General features: G+C 38.1%; 1 protein-coding gene across 1 annotated transcript in view; it reads right to left on the reverse strand.

Moving 5' to 3' along the window:
• The window catches only part of LOC103176662 (MICOS complex subunit mic25a), a 125,692-nt gene that overhangs the window by 72,783 nt on the left and 30,729 nt on the right, over positions 1-22,180 (reverse strand). The window contains exon 5 of the mRNA XM_042339702.1: positions 13,458-13,541. Within this exon, the coding sequence (XP_042195636.1) occupies positions 13,458-13,541 (84 nt within the window). The remainder of the gene's footprint in view (positions 1-13,457; positions 13,542-22,180) is intronic.

Genomic DNA, 22,180 nt, shown 5'->3' on the forward strand with positions numbered 1-22,180 from the left:
CAGGATTATCAATTTTAATTGGAGACTTTAAGATCTGTAGGTCTTGCAAACAATCTAAAAAGCAATCATATTTACATTGTCTGGTTAAAATGCTGCAATGTTTCAGAGCATTAACTGGTTGTGTTTTCCTGGTTGCTATGCAGTGAACTCACAAGATGAGACTTACTATTCAGATGTTCTGCAATGCAAGCAGATCAGAAGCTTTCACAGCTTTCTCTCTCCAAAAAAAAGGACAAGGTAAACGACAATCTCGATGAAACAGCTTCACCAGGCGCTGGAAAAAAAAACTGATTTACTTATTACATTGCCATTCGACTGCAAAATAGTTCAGGCTGACTACATTTAATTCCTAAATCTTAGACCTGCACAAATCTCTCAACAGCTCTGGAAAGTCCAATTTTAAGACTGTTGAGCTGCCCGCCACCATACTTTGCAAGCAGCCAGATGCAATTGCAGGATTAGTCCCAGACTTTGCACATTTTATATTTGGTTTATTGTGTGTATTTAAGGGTTTGCATGGTGGCTCAGTGTGTGCCATTCCACCAGAACTCAGACGATTATGCCATATAAGATTTATATAAATGTAATATAAAAAATTAATGGAAAATACAGTTTGTAAAGAAATGCATGGGGAGGTGGCTAATCTGTTCCTCCCTACAGGCACCCCTCCTCACAATACATCATAAGGCACTATATTGCCACACAGGATTACAGTACAATAGACTTCTGCATATCCAAAATAGTCCTGACTAAGAGGTATTTCAGCTTTGGAAACATTTTCAGAGAAACTGGTGCTCATTGCGTAACAGATTGGGTTTAGATGAGTTTTGAGCAAGGCAGGTTGCTGTCAGCACCAGGACTATTGCACACAATGTAGGAATCGAAGCACAGACAGGTTAAACTTATTTGCACTCAAATAGAAATTGCAGCTACTTGCCTGCTACAAATATGGTTGCCAAAAACAAGAGCGCTGGGTGGACAGTAAGAACAGAGTGAGAGCACGGAAGAGATAGAAAAAAGGAACAGCTGATGAATTTCAAATACCCGGCATCCACTGTAGCTGTTTATTCTGTGGAACAATCTACAGCTCTGGCCTCTGCTTAATCCCAGTAAACTGAAAATATGCTACAAACATTGTTCACATGTTTTGGATGGTTCAGTGAGTTGGATCACTATTTTTCCCCAGCAAGGATATCATTTATCTTAATAAAACACAACATGCAACCCCGATCAACTCAATAAAGAGTATCCAAAATAGAATCTGTCATATCGGGCAAGAGTTTTTGATTGCTTCTGTATATTTAGCAAAAACAAATAATATGCATTTCACAAAACTACTTTTCAGAAATCGTTCAACACAGAATAAACGACTCCACCTAAAATCATTGCTTGGATGATTTTGTTGGCTGAGATTTTCTTGTGAAACTGATCAAGGATAGAAAACTAGATTATAAAAAACTGCTTAACCACAGCATGAAAATAGTAATGTTACAGTGAAATTAAAATCAGAAGTTAGATTTTGATACATACAGGAGTTTAGAAAAAGTAACTGTCAGCTTACAAAAAAAGGACCATTTTGCTTTCAGATAAGACGACACAATATACGAGAATGTACATTTAACATTTGCAAGGAAATAGGTATACAACCAGTGTAAATTTCAGTCTGTGTCAGAGAACACATGGGAACTGGTCTATTTAATGCTGCATTCAGTTGTATGTCACCTCTCTTCCTGCAATGAGTAGAGCTCCACATCATTTATGCCTATTCCCTTGCAACTGAACAGCTTTGTCATGCAACCTTCTAAGTATCATTTTACAACCTATGCAGCTTTCACTGTACACAGTTTGAGATGATTGGGGGGGGGTAGGGGAAAGAGAGAGACAGTCCTACATTGTAGGCGTCAATTTAGTTCTCATTATTAATTCATTAAAGAAAGGACAAGTACAAAAGAGAGGACACAGGAAGGCCAGCCTTACAATGCAAATTATGCTAAATCTCATTACAGCAAACCTGATCAGTCCGTGAAATTTTAATCACCAGATTTTTTTACAAAAAAACACGAATTGCACACACACGATCAATGTAAACACCTCTCGTGTCTATCGCTGTTAATTATGGTTTTAGATATTGTAATGACCAGAATATTTTAGTTCTCGCTCATGTATAATGCAAGTGTTCCATGTAATGCACTGAATTTAATAGGTCCACCACTGGAAGGAACATTTTCAATTAAAGAAACACACTTTGAATGGACTCTAAAAACAATGCCGTTGCTGACATGGCAATTGCACAGGAGGAGAGAGGAGGGGGGGAGGAAAGAAGAAAGAGTCTGGGAGAAGGAGCTCAGCTGAAGTCTTTCAGAGCCAAAGACAGACCAAAATCTCCCTTAATTACTTAATTGCAGTAGGTTTCAGGTTCAAATTCTGTTCTGAATTAGCCGATAATAATAATTCTTGCATTCAAAACAACAACTTACATTTATATAGCGCCCTTCACGCTGGGCGGTGTTTCTGTGCACTTAAAAAGTGTGTTTCACATCATATTGACAACTCAAAGCATTTCACAGGATTTATTGTGAAGTGTAGTGACTGTGTATATTGAAGGTTAGAAGTCATGTATGAGGCTACCCATAAACACAGCTCGGTCCAGCACCTTGGGATTTCCTCCCGACGTGACAGGCACTACACAAATGTAATTTGCTGTTGTTTTTGTTGCAAATGAGCCCACAAGACATTTCACAGATAAAAATTCCCATGAAGGGCTTCATGAACGGGAAATATCTGAAATGGATATACCATTGCTTCTAGAAGGCCGGATATTTGAATGGCTCAAAGCAATACATCAATACATCAATAAAGTATACAGTATCTGGAATATGTATTTTGTGATGTGTGCTATTTCATTTAACAGCTATATGAAAGTTTTTATTTGGCATGATTGAAATCTTAAAAAAAAGTAATGATATAATAGCCTGGAGAAAATATTGTAGAATTGTGCTCTACATGATCAAATGCCTTGGTAAAAAATGGATGAGGATTCATCCTTTCATTCTCAATGCTTTCAGGGGGGTTTGAAAACTTCAATTTCAACACATTGTCTGATTTTTCTATTGTTTTCCCTCTTCCCTGTATTCCATCTGCCACTTTTTCTTCTTTTTCTCAATTTTATTTCCTTTTCTACCTCCTCTTACTTTGAATATTCCCCCTTCATCATGTTAAATTTGAACGGTCACATTCATATTAAGGTGAAAACAGGGCAGTAAACTTACCATCTGAAACAACTCAACTTGCCTAGCAATTCAAAAGAGAAATGGTTGGGTACAGCATTGGAGGATACAGGGATAGGTGCAGGCTGCAATATATACTCCATGGGAAACAATGATTTCTATGTTGCTGAGGACAGGCAAAGAGGATTTTTATCTGCTGGGGAGATGTGGGGATGGAGAAATATCTCTACAGCTTTTTCTTTATTGCTTTTGGGTTCTGACATAATCTACAAATTAAATGGAGTGATGGAGCAAGGTACATGATCAAGTATTGCCTAGTGGCTAGCAGTATATCGATGTGTTACACCATGAAATGGCAATGTAAGGGCTCACACCGGGAGCTCCCAATCTCAGTGGGCATATTACTAAAGTGGGAGGGTATATTTCCTCACAGAAGGAGGGAAGGCAAAATATAATACTGTATAATTGGCTGCTAAGTCAAACTGCAATCAACTGATAAGATGGGTTTGATCCAGAACAGCCTCTTGAGAAATGCAAAGGGGAATCCAAGAGAAAAACATAAGCCTATGTAAATAAGCTACAACAAAAACGTCAATCTTTGATAGCTATGTCACTCTTCAAACTTGCGTCACAGTTCTAATTATTAACCGAGTAAGTGGGAATTGTTCATCAAGGAACTTTGTTGAAGGTCAGATGACAATGTTAACCAATCTACTTTTAATACTACATTGCTGACAGTTACATATCAGCACTGGCCATGTACAGTACAACAGAATAATGAATCCGACTTCCAAACAGAACCAATGACATCTATCAGGTATTTAGATTCTGTTTTGCTTAGGAAAATGATAGAATGCTTGACAAATGCAAGTAACTCACGAGTTGACGGCCAACAGATAACATTGAATTAATCTGGAGTGGTTAATATGCATGTCAACTCAACTGTTACAAGTTGAAGACAGACAACTGCCACACAATGACACTGTACACTTTAAGGATAAAGTTAAGCAATTTATGCTGATAAGTACTTGGATTTGATACATTGCCTTCAAACATTGATTCCACTGGGTATCAAGGGTAAAACTGACGTGAGAAACTCCTGGTACAAGGTACTGCATATGTATATAGGAAGTATGCGTCAGGTATCAGCCTGGCTCAGTTGACAATATTATCACCTCCGAGTCAGAAGATTGTGAGTTCAAGCCCATGTCGGGACATTGAACTGTCTAGGCAAATAGTGCTGGGGATAATAATAATAATAATCCTTGAATTTGATTATAGCGCTTTTCACGTCTTCTAGACGTCTCAAAGAACTTCAGAGAATATACTGTAAAGTGAATTGACTGCCTTTTTGAGGGCGAAACGCGGCAGCCAATTGCGCACAGCAGTGTCCCACAAACAGTCATGGATTGAAGTGACCAAATTATTACTGTTTTTTATTCTTGAGGGATTATTATCAGGTGTGTGGAGTAAGGAAACTTGCCCAAGGCTTCGCCCTGCCAGGAATCGAACCCAGGTCTCTCGCTTGTGAGGCGAGTGCTCTAACCATTGAGCTACAGAACTCCACAGCATTATGTGCAGCATTATTGGGGGTGACATCCTCTGGATGAGAAGTTAAACCAAGACCTTGACTGCTTGTTCAAGTGGATGTTAATGATTCCAAGGCACTTCTCAAAAAGAGAAGGGAGTTTCTCTTGGTGTCCTGGCCAACAGTTCCCCAAATAATAACAACTTGCATTTATATAGGCCCTTCACGCGAAGTACCGTCCCAGAGCGCCTGTAAATAAGATTGTTCATTCACTTCACATCTGTTTGTGGAACACTGCTGTGTGCAAATTGGTTGCTGTGTTTTCCCACCAATCCACAGTAAAATCTTGAAGCACTTTGCAATGTCTCAACAATGTGAGAAGGCGCTTTATTAAATACAAGTATTATTATTATTACTGGACGCAGACACATTTCAGATTTTTTTGAAAATTGTCCGTTTGTGCAATATGTAGCAAAACCAAAACTACAAAGTTTTGAATTGTACTACTTTTTCATTTAAACTAAGCAAGAAACTGGCTACTGTCAAACTTCAGGCTTCTTGCAACATTTTTAACTCAGAAGACCTTCTTAAAATCACTCTCTTTAACCTTCTCCCACTCAAACACAGGAAATTTGCCCCTATTAACAAAAAGGGCAGACTGCTCAATTAATTTGATTTGATTTTCTATATTTCATAACCTCTTGAGCTGGAAGTTAAACGTTTGCATCACGTTCGATGGCTGTCAAAATGGAACTTTTAGAGAATTTTAATCCGCCTGAATGTTGACTGTGGTGTCTCTGGAGTTTGCTCCAATGCTTCTGTTGAATATTCAGCTCGCTGACAACTGCCTGAAAAGTGGGTGACTGGTTCTGAAGGGATAATAATAATAATAATAATAATCCTTGCATTTGATATAGCGCTTTTCACGTCGGGAGGACGTCCCAAAGCGCTTCACAGAATAGACTGTAAAGTGAATTGACTGTATATTTGTGGGCGAACGCGGCAGCCAATTGCGCACAGCAATGTCCCACAAACAGTCGTAGATTGAAAATGACCAATTTATTATTGTTTTTGTTTTTGGAGGGATTATTATTAGGCGTGTGGAGTAAGGAAACTTGCCCAAGGTTTCGCCCTCTGCCTGGAATTGAACTCAGGTCTCTCACTTGCAAAGCGAGTGCTCTAACCACTGAGCTACAGGACTCCACACAAGATAGTTAGTTATTTGCCCCTGCATATATTTGCAAGTCAGTTTGGATTCTTCACTGAAGCTTGGAAAGAATTCACCCAGATGATACAGGGTATGAAACAATATACATCTGGCTAAATTGCTTTTTTCCAACTGGAACAGAGAAGATTGAAAGGGGAGAAGAGAGAGGAATTTAAGATTCTAAAACAGCACGGTAAGGTAAATAAGGAAAAACAATTTCTTTTAATTGAGGAATCAGTGACCAGGCAACTCGGTCTCAGGATTGTTTGCAAAAGCAGAGGAGAGACTGGAAGGATTGTCTTTACACAGAGGGTTGCTAGGATGTGGAACTCATTAGCTCAATTCATTGACCCAATGCATCTGGTTGAAGGACATTTGGGTGATGGAATGGAGAAACTAAAATAGTCATTGTCTTCAGAAAAAAGGCGGAAACGTGAAAAGTCGGAAGAAACCAAGACAACTATCTTCACAGCATTCTGCAGACAAAGGCATAAAACATCCAATTCTTCACTTCATATCCCAGCTCCTCCACTTTCCCTAAAGTGCTTTTGCAGAGTCTTATTCTACAATAATTCTTTAACTATAAAGCTCTTTGGGTTTCTCTTTATTTTTCAGTTGAGAAGAATTAGTGAGTACTACAGGTGAACTACCACCCTTGGAGACTTAGTTTTTAACCTAGGGGTCTTTGAGCAATCGGGCCATTTTAGTCTTGAATGTTGATGTTGTTGCCTGGCACCACTGGGTTTAGTATCTCCTCCCAGCAAAAATAGCAAAAATCTAATTACATTTACTCTTCATTGACCATTAACAAACAAATCTGTTGTATTAACAAATGCACAAAAGATAGATACACGGGTGGGGGAGGACCAGAAGACGAGAAGTTAAAACAATTCAAAACAGGGGAGCTGTGGGCTGTTTTAATTTTGTCGTTCATACAACAGTTCCTGTACTACTTTTCTTTTCACAACACATTACAAATGGTTTCACCATATGCATTCTAGGAGAACAATATATGACCATTTGAGACCGTGTAGTAACCAAAGGACAATTGCAACAACACATTTTCCCAAAAGTTAATTTGTGTGACAGACGCTTCAAGTAAAGCAGGCACATCTCTTAAAAACATGGCCTCACTGAAAGACAGACAATATAAAAGCTTCATTAGATCTACACTCATGGGTCACATTTTTTGTTTTCCAGTCAAATCATACAGAAATGTAGAAGCCAGTTCAACGCATCCAATTCTTCACAGCTTTATCGCTCACTGGGGGAATAGTTACAAAATGCTCCATTTTTGGAGAATGTAACACAATCAATTTTGAATCACAATGGGATTTTTTTTAAACTGAAATTGCTGAGTAAAAAGGACTGCAGAGAAGCTGCAAGGGACTGACCCGAGAAATAACTGGACAAGTACTAGATACAGAAATACTTGGTTTTGTACAAACCAACAAGTAGCAGCCTTGACCCTATCCTCTTACACATCAAGTGCACAAGTATAGATACCCCAGAGATATCTCATAGCATGTTTGCTTCAAAAACTGAGTATTTGTGTCTAAGTTCACATGGTTATACCGCAATTTATTTATTAATTGAGTAGATAAAGCCACCATCCTTATAGACTGATATCTTGTGGAACTGTCCTCAAGCAAAGGTCACTGAAGACAGGAAGCAAAGTAAAGACCATTTTATGAATGTATTTAGCAATCGTCTTCGATCCTTTGAATCCTGGGAGACCTGATACTGTCTCTTAAAATGATGACTGACTTGATCTTGTTGGATCTTTGAAATGTGCCTCCTGAGCTGCTGGCATGGAAATGTCATTGCAATGAAGACAACCGGTCAAAGGTGTATACATATTATAAGGTGAGAGATATACTGTTCTTCAGTATTGCTCAGTAGACTTTTGTGGGTCAGAGAGAAAGTATCCTCCGGAGATTAAATGAATTGGGCAGTTTGCATGAGAGTCAATCGTACAGCTTTGTGCAGAGCATTGATTTGATGAGTAAATGGCATTTTTCTATGTCTTTAATTCAATTTCACTAGAATGACCTTTGGAAAACTAGCTTTAGGGTATGATTGGATGCGATAAAACTAGTAGTTTCAGATATCCAATCAAGGTTAAAAAATGAATCACATCTCCGATACAAAAGGAAACACGTGCAAACAATGCAAGCCTAGAGCTCCCAATCATGCCATCAAACCGGAATTTTAGTGCTATAAAATATACCAATACAAAGACAATTTAGACATTCCAAGAAAGTGAAATGTTTCACCTCACACAGGAGAAATAAATTAATATTTGACATGAGTTCTGTCTCTTTTGGTAGGTTCCCCCCCCCTCCTCCTCTCCCCAAGCAACCCCTAAAGATTACCTAGTGTTTATCTGCCTTACTGCTGAAAGCTTCCAATCCGGAAGATCAAAAGAAACTTCATGTTGCTAATGCTCTAGCGAACAGCACTTCCCAGAACACGCAAGACACAGAGTAAAGATCATAGGGTGAAACAGGCAACCTATTGCAACGAGCAACCAGATATGCAAGAAGAGGAAAGTTTTTTTTAATCAAATTTGATTATTAACACTTGACTTTCAGTAAACAATAAGGGCATCAGGCCTTTATCAACAATAATTATTAATTTAGGCTAAAAAACATGAAAGTAAGGCTTTCATATTCCAATGCAATTTAATCTAATTCAGATATGATGATCGCTGTCATGCCTTATTAGGATTAGCCTCTTTTTGGACAAAATTGAAATGACATTAATTGAGTTTCCTGAAGAGTTATTAAATTTCTCGATTCAGTAACAGAATGAAAAACTCATCTTCCACGTTCTGATTTAGTTGGGCTTGCATTTTCCAAAGCTGTTACAAATTGTATTGTAGTAGGAATTATGGTGTGACTTTAAACTGGGTGAGTTTGCCGGTGCAAAATAAACAGGGGAATGTAAGGACGAGCGCTTTAAATGCAAAACACTCTTCCCCTTATGATTATTCAGCTGCAAAGTGTTCTACTTTCAAAAACACTCTTACTCCATACTCAGGACTATCCAACACAGAATGCTGATGGCTTTCGATCAGCATGTAGGTCTAAAAAGAATGCCAATTCCTGTTATATTAAGGCAAGCAGTTCAAGACTTGAAACATCACGTCTCCACTAGATTGCTGGCTGGGATTTAAAAGATTTCTCCAACCGAGTAGAAAACAAAGTTCTTTGGAGACTAGGATTGTCAGTGTTATGGCCTGACCAATGTCAATTTGAATTTGAAGCAAAATATAACAAACGTGTTCTCTCACAAATATCCTTTGTGTTCAGAGTACATCTCAGCGATACACATTTAACTACAGGTTCATGTTGCAATTACACGCTTGTTGGCCCGTGGCAGCTATGCCATCTTTAGCCTTGACTATGTTGAAGGCTTCCGTGGCTTAACTAGTTCTGCTGCCCAATTCCTCCTCTGTCTTCACCATGATGATGTTTTGCTTATGCGTGGAAATGTAAAAAGCTACCTAAATATCAGAACTAAGCACAGGTTAAACTAAGAACTAAGGCTTGGAGACCTGGGAGTGTGTACTAGTGTACAGCAGAAGATTAACCAGAGGAAAGTCTGCTTTGAGTAAAGCTACTTTTTTTTAAAAATGAAAAAGTACAACAGAAATAGAGGCAGGTTCTTAGTTTTTTTTAAAAAAACTAGTAGTAAGGCAAAGGGGTTTCAGTCCAGAGTTCCAGAGGACAGGGTGTGGTGAAAGAAAGAAACTGACTCAACAATTTAAGATAGTTCTCATTTCCAGCTACCTACCTTTGCAGCACATTTCCAATTCCTTCTGATTCCAGAATTATGCCCAGTTGCCTCTTGAATCCATTTTATATGGTCTTTAACAACCTTAACTAGTAAATTGTTTCACAAGTCCATTCTCCATTGTGTAAAATAAATTCTGCTGGAAAGGAATTCAAAATTAATGGAATTTTAAGAAAATCCATTAATTCTCAACAATATAAAATAAATATTTCCTCATCACAGAATCAAAACATCGGATCACCACTGTGTCATTATATTTCCAAGAAGAAAATTGCGATGCTGAATCACTGGTGGGTGAATAACACCTTCCTGTCGCTGAAAAGAACTACAAAATAATAGCTTGCCACCATTTTGCCAGTTAGTTTGTGTTCACACTTAAAGTGGAGAGGTTTGAGAGCTCTATTGTAATCTTGAAATACATTTAGGTCTTTATTATTGTTGTAAAAGATTAAAGTATTTCGCAACCGTCCACAAAAGCTTAAAGGCACCGTATGGAAGAGTGACCTGTTGGGCCCCTTTCTGGGAATTTCATGCTATTATGGTGAAGATTAAATTTAATACTGCAAAGCCTGTTTTATGTGCTCAAAATGTCAAGGTCTCAACATAGGTTCAGCAGCAAATTAGTGAAAGCGAAACACATTAAACCCAAGAATTTTCAACCAGCTTCTAAGCACAGTACAATCATCAGATCTTGATGGATTTTCAAGGTCTCTTCGTTTCCTAACAATACTTATATAAACTACCATAAACTAACCGTAATATTCAGTCAGTTTATCCTGTCCTCTTTTTCAAAACTGCTTTGCCTTGCTGCTTGTTTTTGAACAAAATCTTAAGACCCAACCTCAATAAATGTCAACATTTCTTCCTTTTATAACAAAGATAATAATACTACTAATAATAATCCTTGCATTTGATATATCGCTTTTCACGTCTTCTAGATGTCTCAAAGCGCTTCACGGAATATGCTGTAAAGTGAATTGATTGTATATTTGTGGGCAAAACGCATCTCCTGAATTCAAATGTATTAACAATATTTTTGCAGCACCATAAAGCATATTCCTGGGAAAGCATTTTATGTAATCATGTCCCTAGAAATAGAAATGTTAAGCATAGGAGTCCATTAGGCCAATCATGTCTGTGCCCCTACATCTAGTTTTTCCCGCTCCATCCCCCATCAATCTCAGCTCTCTCCATATATCCCTAATATTTTGACTGCTCAGGTTGTTATCCAATTCTTTTTAATGATTCTATTGATCAGGCCTCAATAGCCACCTGTGGTAATGGGAAGTTCAAACCCGAAAATTTGAAGGAAGAAATTTCTTTCAAACTCTCCCCTATTTTTTCCGCTGAATCCTCAGTTTGCTCCTGACACTAAGCCTCAATAAATAGTTTTATAGCAACACAATTTATATTTATACTGTGCCTCCCACATAAAAAAAATCATGGAAGAAAATTGAAAGGATATTTTTAGAAATACCTATCCCTCACCCCCATGCAAGTTCAAATAAATGATCCTAATACAGCTTTTGATGCTATCAAAATGTCTTGGAATGTTATGTTTAAGGACATTCAGAGGTACACTCAGTTTAAGTACATCTCTAATGTTTCACTTCTTGTTAGGACATGTCCGGAGATAATGAACAGTTAACCCCTTAAAACAGGGCAATTAATGGGTTGCTTAAACAAGTTGTCCAGTTCATTGTCAAATAAACATATTCTCAGGTAAATCAGATCTTTTTAATTTTATTAAATGGATTGTGTTCAGAGTGAGAGAGGTCAACTTTCTGGATCATTTTTCTGTTTCTTGCAACCAGTCAGCATAAAGGCTTGCCAAAGCAAATATAGTACTGGTTAAAAGCACGCAAGATTCTACCCTCAAAATGCAATATAATCAAACAGCAAAAGAGTATTTGAACCATGCCCTCCCCCATTCCAGCAATTCCTAGACCCAGTATGAGTGTGCCAATTTACTGCCCAATTATGAGCAACTTTGCACAGTAGCTGCCCGACCGGGTTGATACTAATACCAAATAAAACCTCAATTTCAGCTATTGTCCCTAATGGACATCACTAATTGTCAGTTTCCCACAGAGAGACCACAGAGAACAAACTCATTCCAAACTTTATTCGCTCACAGTGATCTGCACTTAGATGCACCAAGGTTGGCATCCAATTTATTACTGAATGCCTTATACCAAACGTAATTCCCATCATTAGAATTCTCTCTCAATCCAGGCAGAGTACCAAAAACTCCCACACAAGGCAATAACCCGCAGTGCAATAAGCAAACACACGCAGCAGCAATTGGTTCAGTCGGTCCACCATTGGTGTGTTTAATTTACTTGGTTAAAAGCGTACAATTCTACTCTCCCAATACTATGCAATTAAGCATAACCCCTGCAGTAGTAGCAAATCAACAGCCCATTTTAACAGTCAATACCTTAAGGCAGATCTGAGGTTTTAGATGATATTTGAAATTCTCATTAATTTTCAGACCTGCACAATAAAATGCCAAACTAGGAATATTTATATAGATTTTTCTTCAACTTTACTGGCATTTTCATCAAATTAATTCCTAGAACTCTAATGGGTTGAAACAAGTACCAAAGCTGCTTCTTTAAGTTAAAAAAGCAACAACGTTCATGCTAGGCACAAAAACACTGATCGGTATTGCGACATGCCATAAGTGTGGTCACACGGTATGTGCTATGGAACAGATTACTGTGGCCTTTATCCCAAAATGTTAAAGAATTTGGGGAACGAGTGAGCTCCTCATTGAAGATTGTTCTTTGCTGTTATAATATTTCCTTGCTATTGTGCTCTGTTAATATGTTGGTCTGCAGACATTTATGAAATGATAATTCCTACTAACCCACAATGCAAGCATCTTTCTGGTGACATCCTGAAGCAAACTGTGCAGTGTTAGCTGATCTTAACAGGGAATTGGTTAAGGCCTGTTTCCCTACTTCTGACGGGTTGACATTGAGCCTTCTTCTAGAAAGTGCAAGTTCCCACATTGTTCGTGGCAATAGGAATTGAGTTTAGTTGTACTGCCCTCTGAGGTTGCGAAGCTGCCAAAATGGCTTATGCCAAAAGAGCTATATTTTCCCTACATCTTTTCCAATGGCTTCAACATAAGTCTGTCCAGCCTCATGAAGGAAGAATACCTGCATTGAAGAGCTGCTGATCGCGTGGAAATGTACTATCGAATGAAGTGAGAGAAAATGAGGAAAAAAATGGAACACTTTCAAATGCATAATTGGTATAAATTTGCCCATAATGGAACTGACTACCTGTAAAGAAACATGAAAAAAAGTTTGCAATCAGAATGGTATTACTAATTTTATTTCAGTTCTAGTTTTCGATTCGATTCTAGTTTTCTTCTCTTAGATTGCCTACACCAGCATTGGATCATGAATTGACCACAGCAGATTATTACAATGCTATTGAAGGGTAAACGACTCAAGAGGACAGCATTACAGGGAATCCTATTGATTTCCTGTTCTACAGCATTCTACATGGTGCTTGGACAAGGAATCAATGTTAATCTCACTACATGGCATGCTCACAATTGTATACCATCTGCCCTAGCTTTCCTTTAAGAGACAACTAATTATAGCCAACAAGGAAAAAAAAAGGTGTTAAAACCATAGAGTACAGAACCTCAGTCTCCACAAATTAATATTTTTATTCTGACCTTTTTTTCAATAACTGCCAACTGCTCTTTATAAAAGGCATCAAGTCGCTCAAGTTCCGCTTCCTTCTTTTCCAAATGTTTGGCCTGTAACAAAAAAAGGAAACACTATTCAAATAAAGTTGAACCACAGCAAAATATAAAACCCCTGCACCTCCTCCCCTCCTCTGACCAGGACAGAAAGAATGGTGATAATTGAAGAGGTTGATATTGCTACTTTTATTTTGGACATTAATGCAGTGTGGAGCATTAAAAATGGTGTTTCAAAGGGTGTAAAATCACTCGGTGCACTGTCCTCCACATGAATTTGGCACAAGTAAACATGACAAGTCAAACTGACTGGTCAACCTCAATATCAGCAGTACTTTGGATTGTAGCAGATCTATCTGCTTTTACCATGGTGCAATCTGCTGCTCAGTTTATTTCCCACCTCCTCCTGATGTCTCAATTTTAAAAGGACTAAGGGGAACCACCAAAATTTAAACCCAGAATCATCCAAACCAAAGTCCAAACCCAATGAGTTACCCAGGATGTTAAGTGAATTCAGTTCAGGAGAATTCGGAAGCTTTAAATAATGCAAATGCATCATTAGCTGCGATCCCAACACTTGTTAACGTCTATGTCTCCAGCAAACATTAAGTGTTCTATCTGGGTTTGTTATCTGATTGACAATGGAACCACCTAAAGGCAAGTTATAATTCATTGCTTGCATAATCCAAATATCTCATGGTAAAATACTTTGATGAAATGTAAACAAGCTATCTTGATTGCAGCACCTGACGTAAAAAGTACATCTAAATGTCACAATGAAGGAAAGACTTAATCAAGTGTCAATGTCAGGAGGTTTGGAGAAACAAAATCTCAGCATTATCTTGCTGAATAATTTCTTTGGTGCTATCCCATGACAGTAATTTGTTGTAAAGTTAGTGAAATTTTGGATTTTATAAAAACTTCTGCAACATAGCTAAGTATTTGTTAATCTGCCTTTAATATCATCATCATAACAACAATAATAATCCTTGCATTTGATATAGCGCTTTTCACGTCGGGAGGACGTCCCAAAGCGCTTCACAGAACACACTGTAAAGTGAATTGACTGTATCTTTGTGGGCAGCCAATTGCGCACAGCAATGTCCCACAAACAGTCGTAGATTGAAAATGACCAATTTATTATTGGTTTTGGAGGGATTATTATCATAGTTTCGCCCACAAAATATACAGTCAATTCACTTTACAGTATATTCTGTGAAGCGCTTTGAGACATCTCAAAGACGTGATAAGGCGCTATATCAATGCAAGGATTATTATTATTATCTCTTATTTTTAATCATATGTGATACTCAGGGTCCCTCTCATTCTGTGTTAAATCAGACTCCTGTATATTCCGAGGGAATAACATTCATGGTTTGCAAACAAATATGGACTTCCTTAAGGAACAATTCAATTCCATGTACACTCCGCTTTCATTAAAACATAAGCCTCAAAAGCCAAGCATTTTGATTGTACAAGATGTACTTACACTTACAGTTAATGGCCTGGAATTTGGCAACAAATGAAGTGTCAAGCCGATGGAAAAATAGCACCAGAGTCCAACTTGTTTATATGGCCATGGTGGCATTTAGTGTAAATAAGCTGGATACGGTTTGGTCTCAGTCCTGTACTAAAGTTGGTTGATCTCAATCAGTCTAGCGACACAAATCTTACAATTGGCTTCAGTGTCCTGGATTGAGTCTGTGACACAACTGAAATAACGCATACAAATCTTAGGGCAGCTAAGTGTTTACATCATATCTATTCCCTCTCTCCCAATCTATGTCTAAAATGAGAATAAATGGAAAGACACTATGTATATGGAGTCACATCTTCAAACACCAGTCACTACTGATGGTGTGGAAACCATCAGCACAAAGGCTGTGTAAAAAAAAACTCTCATGCCATCTTATAACAGCAACAAAGCAAAGCAGAAATAAAGCAAAAATCTGAAATTTCAAAGTTAAACTTCTTCAAATATAAATATTGAAAGAATCATTGCATAAACAAATAAATCACACCAGATTCTACAAATACAAATACAACATGAGTTCCACATTATATTCACATTAGGAGCACAAGTCTCTCAACTGTGCGATTTTTCTCTTTTTGAAAAAAGTATACATCTTTTCACACACACACCCATCCAGATAGCCAACCTTAACGCCAATGTGTCTGCTCAGGCTTACATGGTTGTAAGCCTATTAATATAAGGTTAAGTGGGATCAGATTCAGCACTTGTATGTGCTGAAGATTAACATCGCAAAAGAATTTGTCCGATAAACAAAACATCAGGCATGTGTTACTTAATCTACAGAATTTAATTAGACAATACTTTTGGACCACCCTCACTGAAAAAAAGACTTGGTATTCAATAATATTTCTTCTATTGAAACTACAATAGGATGGAACCCAAAAATCGGAGACAAATAATAAGCTTTAAATCAGGACTTCTTAAGAGCTATCAACCCTTTAACAAGCCTGGACATAAGAAACAGAATTGTAAATCAAAAACGGCACTGTTTAAAACAGAAATTTTAAAATAAAGCAAGTGGATGTTGCTTTTATGAAGGCAAAAGGGGAGAACAGAACTAAGCTCTCTGTGTATGCAAAAGCAATTAAAAACCCGGACTGTTAAATTCCCACAGCAGCTAAAGCAAAATAGAAATGTTACCAAAATAACCTTTGGAAATGTAATTTTATGTAAATTTCTAATACTGAACGTGACATTGGAATATAAATATGCGAGAATAAAACATTTCCAAAAAATAAATCAGTCGGATTAAAATATTCCACTTAAGTCTCAAAGGATCGAAGAGATTCACGGTCTCTCAAATTTCCTTATTTCCTTTACCATTTTATTCAAGTTTATTGCATGAACACATCCATAATCAAATCACCAAATATTACACAGGAGCTCAGTCCAAGTGCAGATACAAATCTTTCTGTTTCATTTTTGCTTCATTTCTCTTCCTTTCCCCTCCCTCACAGCACCCTAAAACATATTCCTGTTTGTCTTTCCTGAATTTCTTTCACCTGTGATAAGAACATTAAAACATTTAGCATTTCAAATGCCTCACCTTTACTCTGCTATGGATAGAATTAGGGCAAAGCAAGTTGGACAAGGAAGAATAGGCAAGATAATTTATAGGATTCAGGAGTGGTAAACACACACACCGAGTAAATCCTCCCCTCTGGGATTTCATTTAAATAAAATCTGTCTATGCTGAATTAGGCAGTCTCAATTGGATTGCAGTAGGGACACTACAGTTGCTTTGAGGATTTTCAGGATTGGGATGGGGAATAAAATCTGACACAATTACCATTTGGATTACTATCCAGTGAATCCTGCTGGAACGTTCACATTTGTGCACATCAGATGAGGTCAAAATCAAATTCAGCTGAGAACCCCTCAGAGTTATTTAGTTTCCTAAACTCGCTGCTAATATCACCCAGGAAGAACAGACACCATATTTCCATAGAACACATAGCAGCTGGTGTCAGCACCTTCAGGATTAGAGCAAGATTTTCTCCATGATCTTTGCAGGACAGGACAAAATCTCACAGCAAAATTTTGACCTTATACATGGCTGACACCCCCAACCCATTGTCAGATGTGCCGTCCTTTGGAAGAGAAATTAAATTGAGATGTCATCTAACTGTTCAATTGGATAATGCAAATACAGTCACTACACTTTACATTAAATCCCGTGAAGCAATTTGAATAACAAGTTGATAACATGGGAAGGTACTAAATCAAATATAAGGATTAATTTATTATTAATAATAAACAATAATAAACTATATCCATGAGAGATACAACAGATATTATACTTAAAACACTCACATATAGATAAACCTTTGTAATAGTGAATTCTTATTGTTAACATTTCTAATCTTTTGTAATACATTTTCTAAATGGTGTATGGTGCTCTCAAACTGAAGTACAATAAATCACGTGGTGATTTGACGAATTTAACAGATATAAAACTGGTAATGGTTTTGAAATATATTTGTCAAATGAGAAGTGTATTTGATCAGGGAGAGTATCTCCAGAAAATGCTTAAAATGTATATCACATGTGGATCTAATCCCAGGAGCAGATCTGTAATTAAGTTTTATTAAAGTAATGAACCCTTTGTACCCCAGAAAGGTTGCAAAACTAATACACTAATGACATGACTATAAAAAAATCACAATGCATCTTATTAATCAGCTCACTGTTTATAAAGCTTTCCTGGTCTGATTCTCATCTGAATACTATACAAACCTTTCTAGACAATTTTATTAGTATACAATACCCACATTAATTGTACATGAATTGAATGCATTTATCGTTTTAACCATTTTAAAATTATTTATCACAAAGGGAATGGGTACAACCCAAGATTTATTTCCAAACATCTTTATGGCGTGGGGGAAGAGGGGTTAGTTGCGAGTGGCGATTGAAACAAAGCAGTCAAGAATTTAGTTGGGACCTCGATCGGTAGTTCTTACAAATGCAAGACCTTATCCCTGAACGGATCCAAAATTGCACAAATATTGATTCAGGATACAGCTCAACCAATTTATAGTGGCGATTAAGTTGGATTTCAGGCAATGGTGGTCCCAAATGCTATTACTGTAAATGAATAACTGAATATAGGGACCACTTGCCTTTTAAGGAGTAAATTCAGATGAACCTTTCGATGATTATAGGCAGGTTTCATAGCACTCCATTAATATCTGTGAGTTTTTCAAAGCTCTATTGGGACTCATTTGTCTTTGTGGCCCAAGGACAATTTTGACCTCTCTGATCTCCAACACAAATTTGCTAATAACAGATGAAATACACAAGTTTTATAGCTCCACTGTACCCGTATTTATTCTCCACTTCCCCCGCCCTCCCGACATGAGAGTTTATCTTAATTTACACGGCAGTCGTGTTGTCATTCACTTCACATAGAGTTTTACAGCTTCATGCTTCATTGGACGAATATCTACTGATGATGAAGCAGCTTGCGCTAAAATTTTACACTAATATCACATTCAGCTTGGTGAAGCATGAAATGAGAGCTGCTCAGAAATAAATAATTCTGAATCAAATGCACATTAGTTACGTACAGTATTCTTCTGAAACTTAAATATTACTTGGGGTACAGTAAATGAAGTGTAATCCCATTAGATTAATGAATTTAAAGAGACAGCAATCCATTTTATAATGCATCTGGAATGCTTCTGCCATTAAGAACAATGGAAGCATGAAAGGGCAACAAAATTAGAGTTGCCACATGCACAGTAACACTCACATTATTGTCAATGGAGATAAACTACTTATGCAAATCTCATCCACAGACAATCAGTCCAACATTTTTATAACACCTCTTGACATTTTCAAACAGAGTACAACAATATTTTCATAGCAAGGCAAATTCAATCCGTTCAAGAAAAAAGGACATATATTGTAAAATAAAAAAATATATGTTATAGGCTCTTTAGGGTTTATCTTGGGGCCTTGGGTGAATACAGAAAGTCAGAGTTGTGTTTGGAACTGAGGTCTGTGTTTGACCTTGCTGATCTAACAAATTTTGGAGAAAAGGAATCATCAGAGGCACTCTGCAGTGTTTAATACTGAAATCTACATTCATCTGACCTTGCTCACAAAATTATTCCTGAGCTTTCTGTTGCTGAAAATTTTCAGAATACGTGAACTATCTCTATGCAAACTTCTGTAATTACATCTGTCTGATCAAATTATCATTCAAAATTCATTTTAGTAGTTTTGGTACACAGTAAAGCTGTGTCAGCCTGACAAAAGCTTTTTTGCACTAAACACGATACCTTCCTTCTCACTGACCATTAAAACACAAACTTCATAGGCCTTTTGGAGTCGCTTGCATGAGGTCGGAAATGGAAAGATACCCATTAGTTTGAAGAGAAACCAAATCTCAGCAGAACTTCTGATGAATTTTAAGCTCAGGCTTTCGAGGCACAATCTACAAAGGAAAATTTACACTGCCGCAGACAGAATATCCAACAGAAAATCCTCATTCTGGGCTGCAATATTTATTTTTACATTAATTGTATATACTGCCACACCAGGGTGCAGACACTTCAAATAGCCTGCTGGAAACAGACACATGCAAGTGATGTAAATAGATCTGCTCTTCACTCACAAAGGCCTGCAAAGACAGACTGTCTGTCGGACATCAAGTCCTGGATGAGGGCAAATTTCCTACAGTTGAATGTGAACAAGACTGAGGCCCTCCTGATTGGCTCACACCAGTGCCTCTGCACCTCAGGCTCCGGCAGCATCACCCTCCATGGTCGCACACTACAACTCACCAGTCAGTCAGGAACCGAGGTGTCTTGTTCGACCCTTAACTGTCTTTTCTCCCCCACATTCAAGCCATGACCCGTTCTGCCTTCCCTCACCTCCATAACATCACCCGACTCCGCCACTACCTCACCCCTCAGGCCGTTGAAACTCTTGTTCGTGCCTTCATCACCTCCAGGCTCGACTGTGCAAACGCCCTACTTGTCGGCCTTCCCAACTCCTCCCTCCACAGGCTGCAGATAATCCAGAACTCTGCCGCCCGTGTCCTCTCCCGCACCAAACTCCATAACCCCATCTCCCCCCCCCCCCCCCCCCCCTCGCCCGACTCCATTGGCTCCCTATCCTTCAGAGGATCCAGTTCAAGATCCTGCTCCTCACATACAAAGCCCTCCATGGCCTCACCCCACCCTAGCTCTGCAACCTCCTAACCCCCTACCAACCTGCCCGTTCCTTACCCTTAGCCGGCTCTGGCTTGCTCCACGTTCCCCGACCCACCCGCCCCACCATTGACAGGGGAGCCTTCAGCCACTCTTCCCCCAACCTCCGGAATTCCATCCCCCAGTCACTCCGCCTCACCCCCTCCTTAGCCTCCTTTAAGTCCCGCCTCAAGACCCTCCTCTTCGACCATGATCGGCCACCCCTCTTCCCCTCCCATCCCTTAACCCCCCCAACCCCAGCTCAGGTCTGAAATGCTGTACTCTGTCGAGCGCCTTGGGACGTTCTCCCAACGTGAAAGGCGCTATACAAATGTAATCTTGTTGTTATTGGTATAATCAACAGGTTGCCAGGATAATTAACTCATTTAAAAAGCAGCTTGATCCTTTGATGGGGGAATGGTATGGAAGGATGAGATTGGATGGGCCAAAGGACCTTCGTCATCCAAACCAATTTTGTGATCTTGCGAGTCAAGAGGAGCCACTAAACTCAGGGGATGAACTTTCACCTCAGAACCTTACATAAGTGTATGGTGATGTTGCATTTAGCCTCCCTTATAGGCTTCATCTAATAGCTGTAATATGGATACCTATATTTACTCACAGGATACTCAATATCCAAAAATATTAAAATTCAGCAGCTACTGAACTTCCTACAGCTAATCTGTAGATTAGCACTTTCACAATTCTAAACCGTAAAACATTACATTTTCATGAATTGTTTAATATTTCAACATTAAATGATAGTCACATACCCTTTAGCTCCTATTCCTTTGAACTCTAATCTTCCTTGCTTTTACACACAGCTTTAAAAGATAATCAGAATTAAAGTGGTAACAATAGCTGAAATGCAGTTCCAAAGTTTCATATAATCGAAACTACCAAATAATGATATGACAGTGAAGGAACAGACCTTTTCAAATATGTAATGGGAAAAAAAAACGAATTACAGTGTGATCAGAGGGATATTAAAATACCCCGTTGATTACAATTTTAATTAAATATGTATTTTCATCAAATAGTTGTCAGATATTAATTTTAATTAATTTAGTATAATTAATGTAAGCGAAGTGTCAGAGGAAAATGGAAACTATACAGAATAAGCAGAGAGATATTACAAGTAGTAATTTAATAACTGAGACATGGAAATAGTGTGAGTTACTTCACTTTAAACATTTACTTTTTTTTTTGAACAGAATTAATCGACTGCATTAAAGCTTGGGAAGAAAACCAGAAAATATCCATGGATTGCTCAGTTAGTGGTTGAGCCATGCAGATCAGGAAGGTATCAGGTTTGTACTTGATCTTTGTTGGAACAGCATTAGCAGCACTACAATTGGCTCGGACCCCAGGTTAAAGAGAAGACAGGATCATTGTGAAGAAAGGACCAGGCTTTGCAATAACTGCCAATATTCAGTTGAGTAGTAAGTGAAAAGAGGCAAACGGAATCTCTCTGGGGCTGAACTGGTTTGGTAAGCAAATAAGGTAGGGATACCCTGATTGAGCCTCAAGTTAATCTATTTGTCTGCTTTCCACCAATAAATATGTTAGCCATTGTTAGACTCAAGCCACATGAAGAATTTTAAATTTTTTTCAGTCAAGAAGCCAATTGCAGAACAGTGGTAAATGGAAGGTTCATTAAAACTCTGCAATTAAATCCTCACCAATTATTTCAATTTATAATGGAACAGGCTAAAGGGTAGCAGTAGTCCATTGAAACGGGACTCTGTAAAATTGATAAGTTCATCCTTATTATTGAGCCGCATCCCAACAACGAACCGACCCTGATTTTTCAGGCTTTCATAAATAATAATAATCCTTGCATTTGATATAGCGCTTTTCACGTCTTCTAGACGTCTCAAAGCACTTCATGGAATAAACTGTAAAGTGAATTGACTGTAAATTTGTGGGCAAAACGCGGCAGCCAATTGCGCACAATTGTGTCC

Source organism: Callorhinchus milii, unplaced genomic scaffold (assembly GCF_018977255.1).
Source record: "Callorhinchus milii isolate IMCB2004 unplaced genomic scaffold, IMCB_Cmil_1.0 Scaffold12, whole genome shotgun sequence".
Classification (NCBI taxonomy): Eukaryota; Metazoa; Chordata; class Chondrichthyes; order Chimaeriformes; family Callorhinchidae; genus Callorhinchus; species Callorhinchus milii.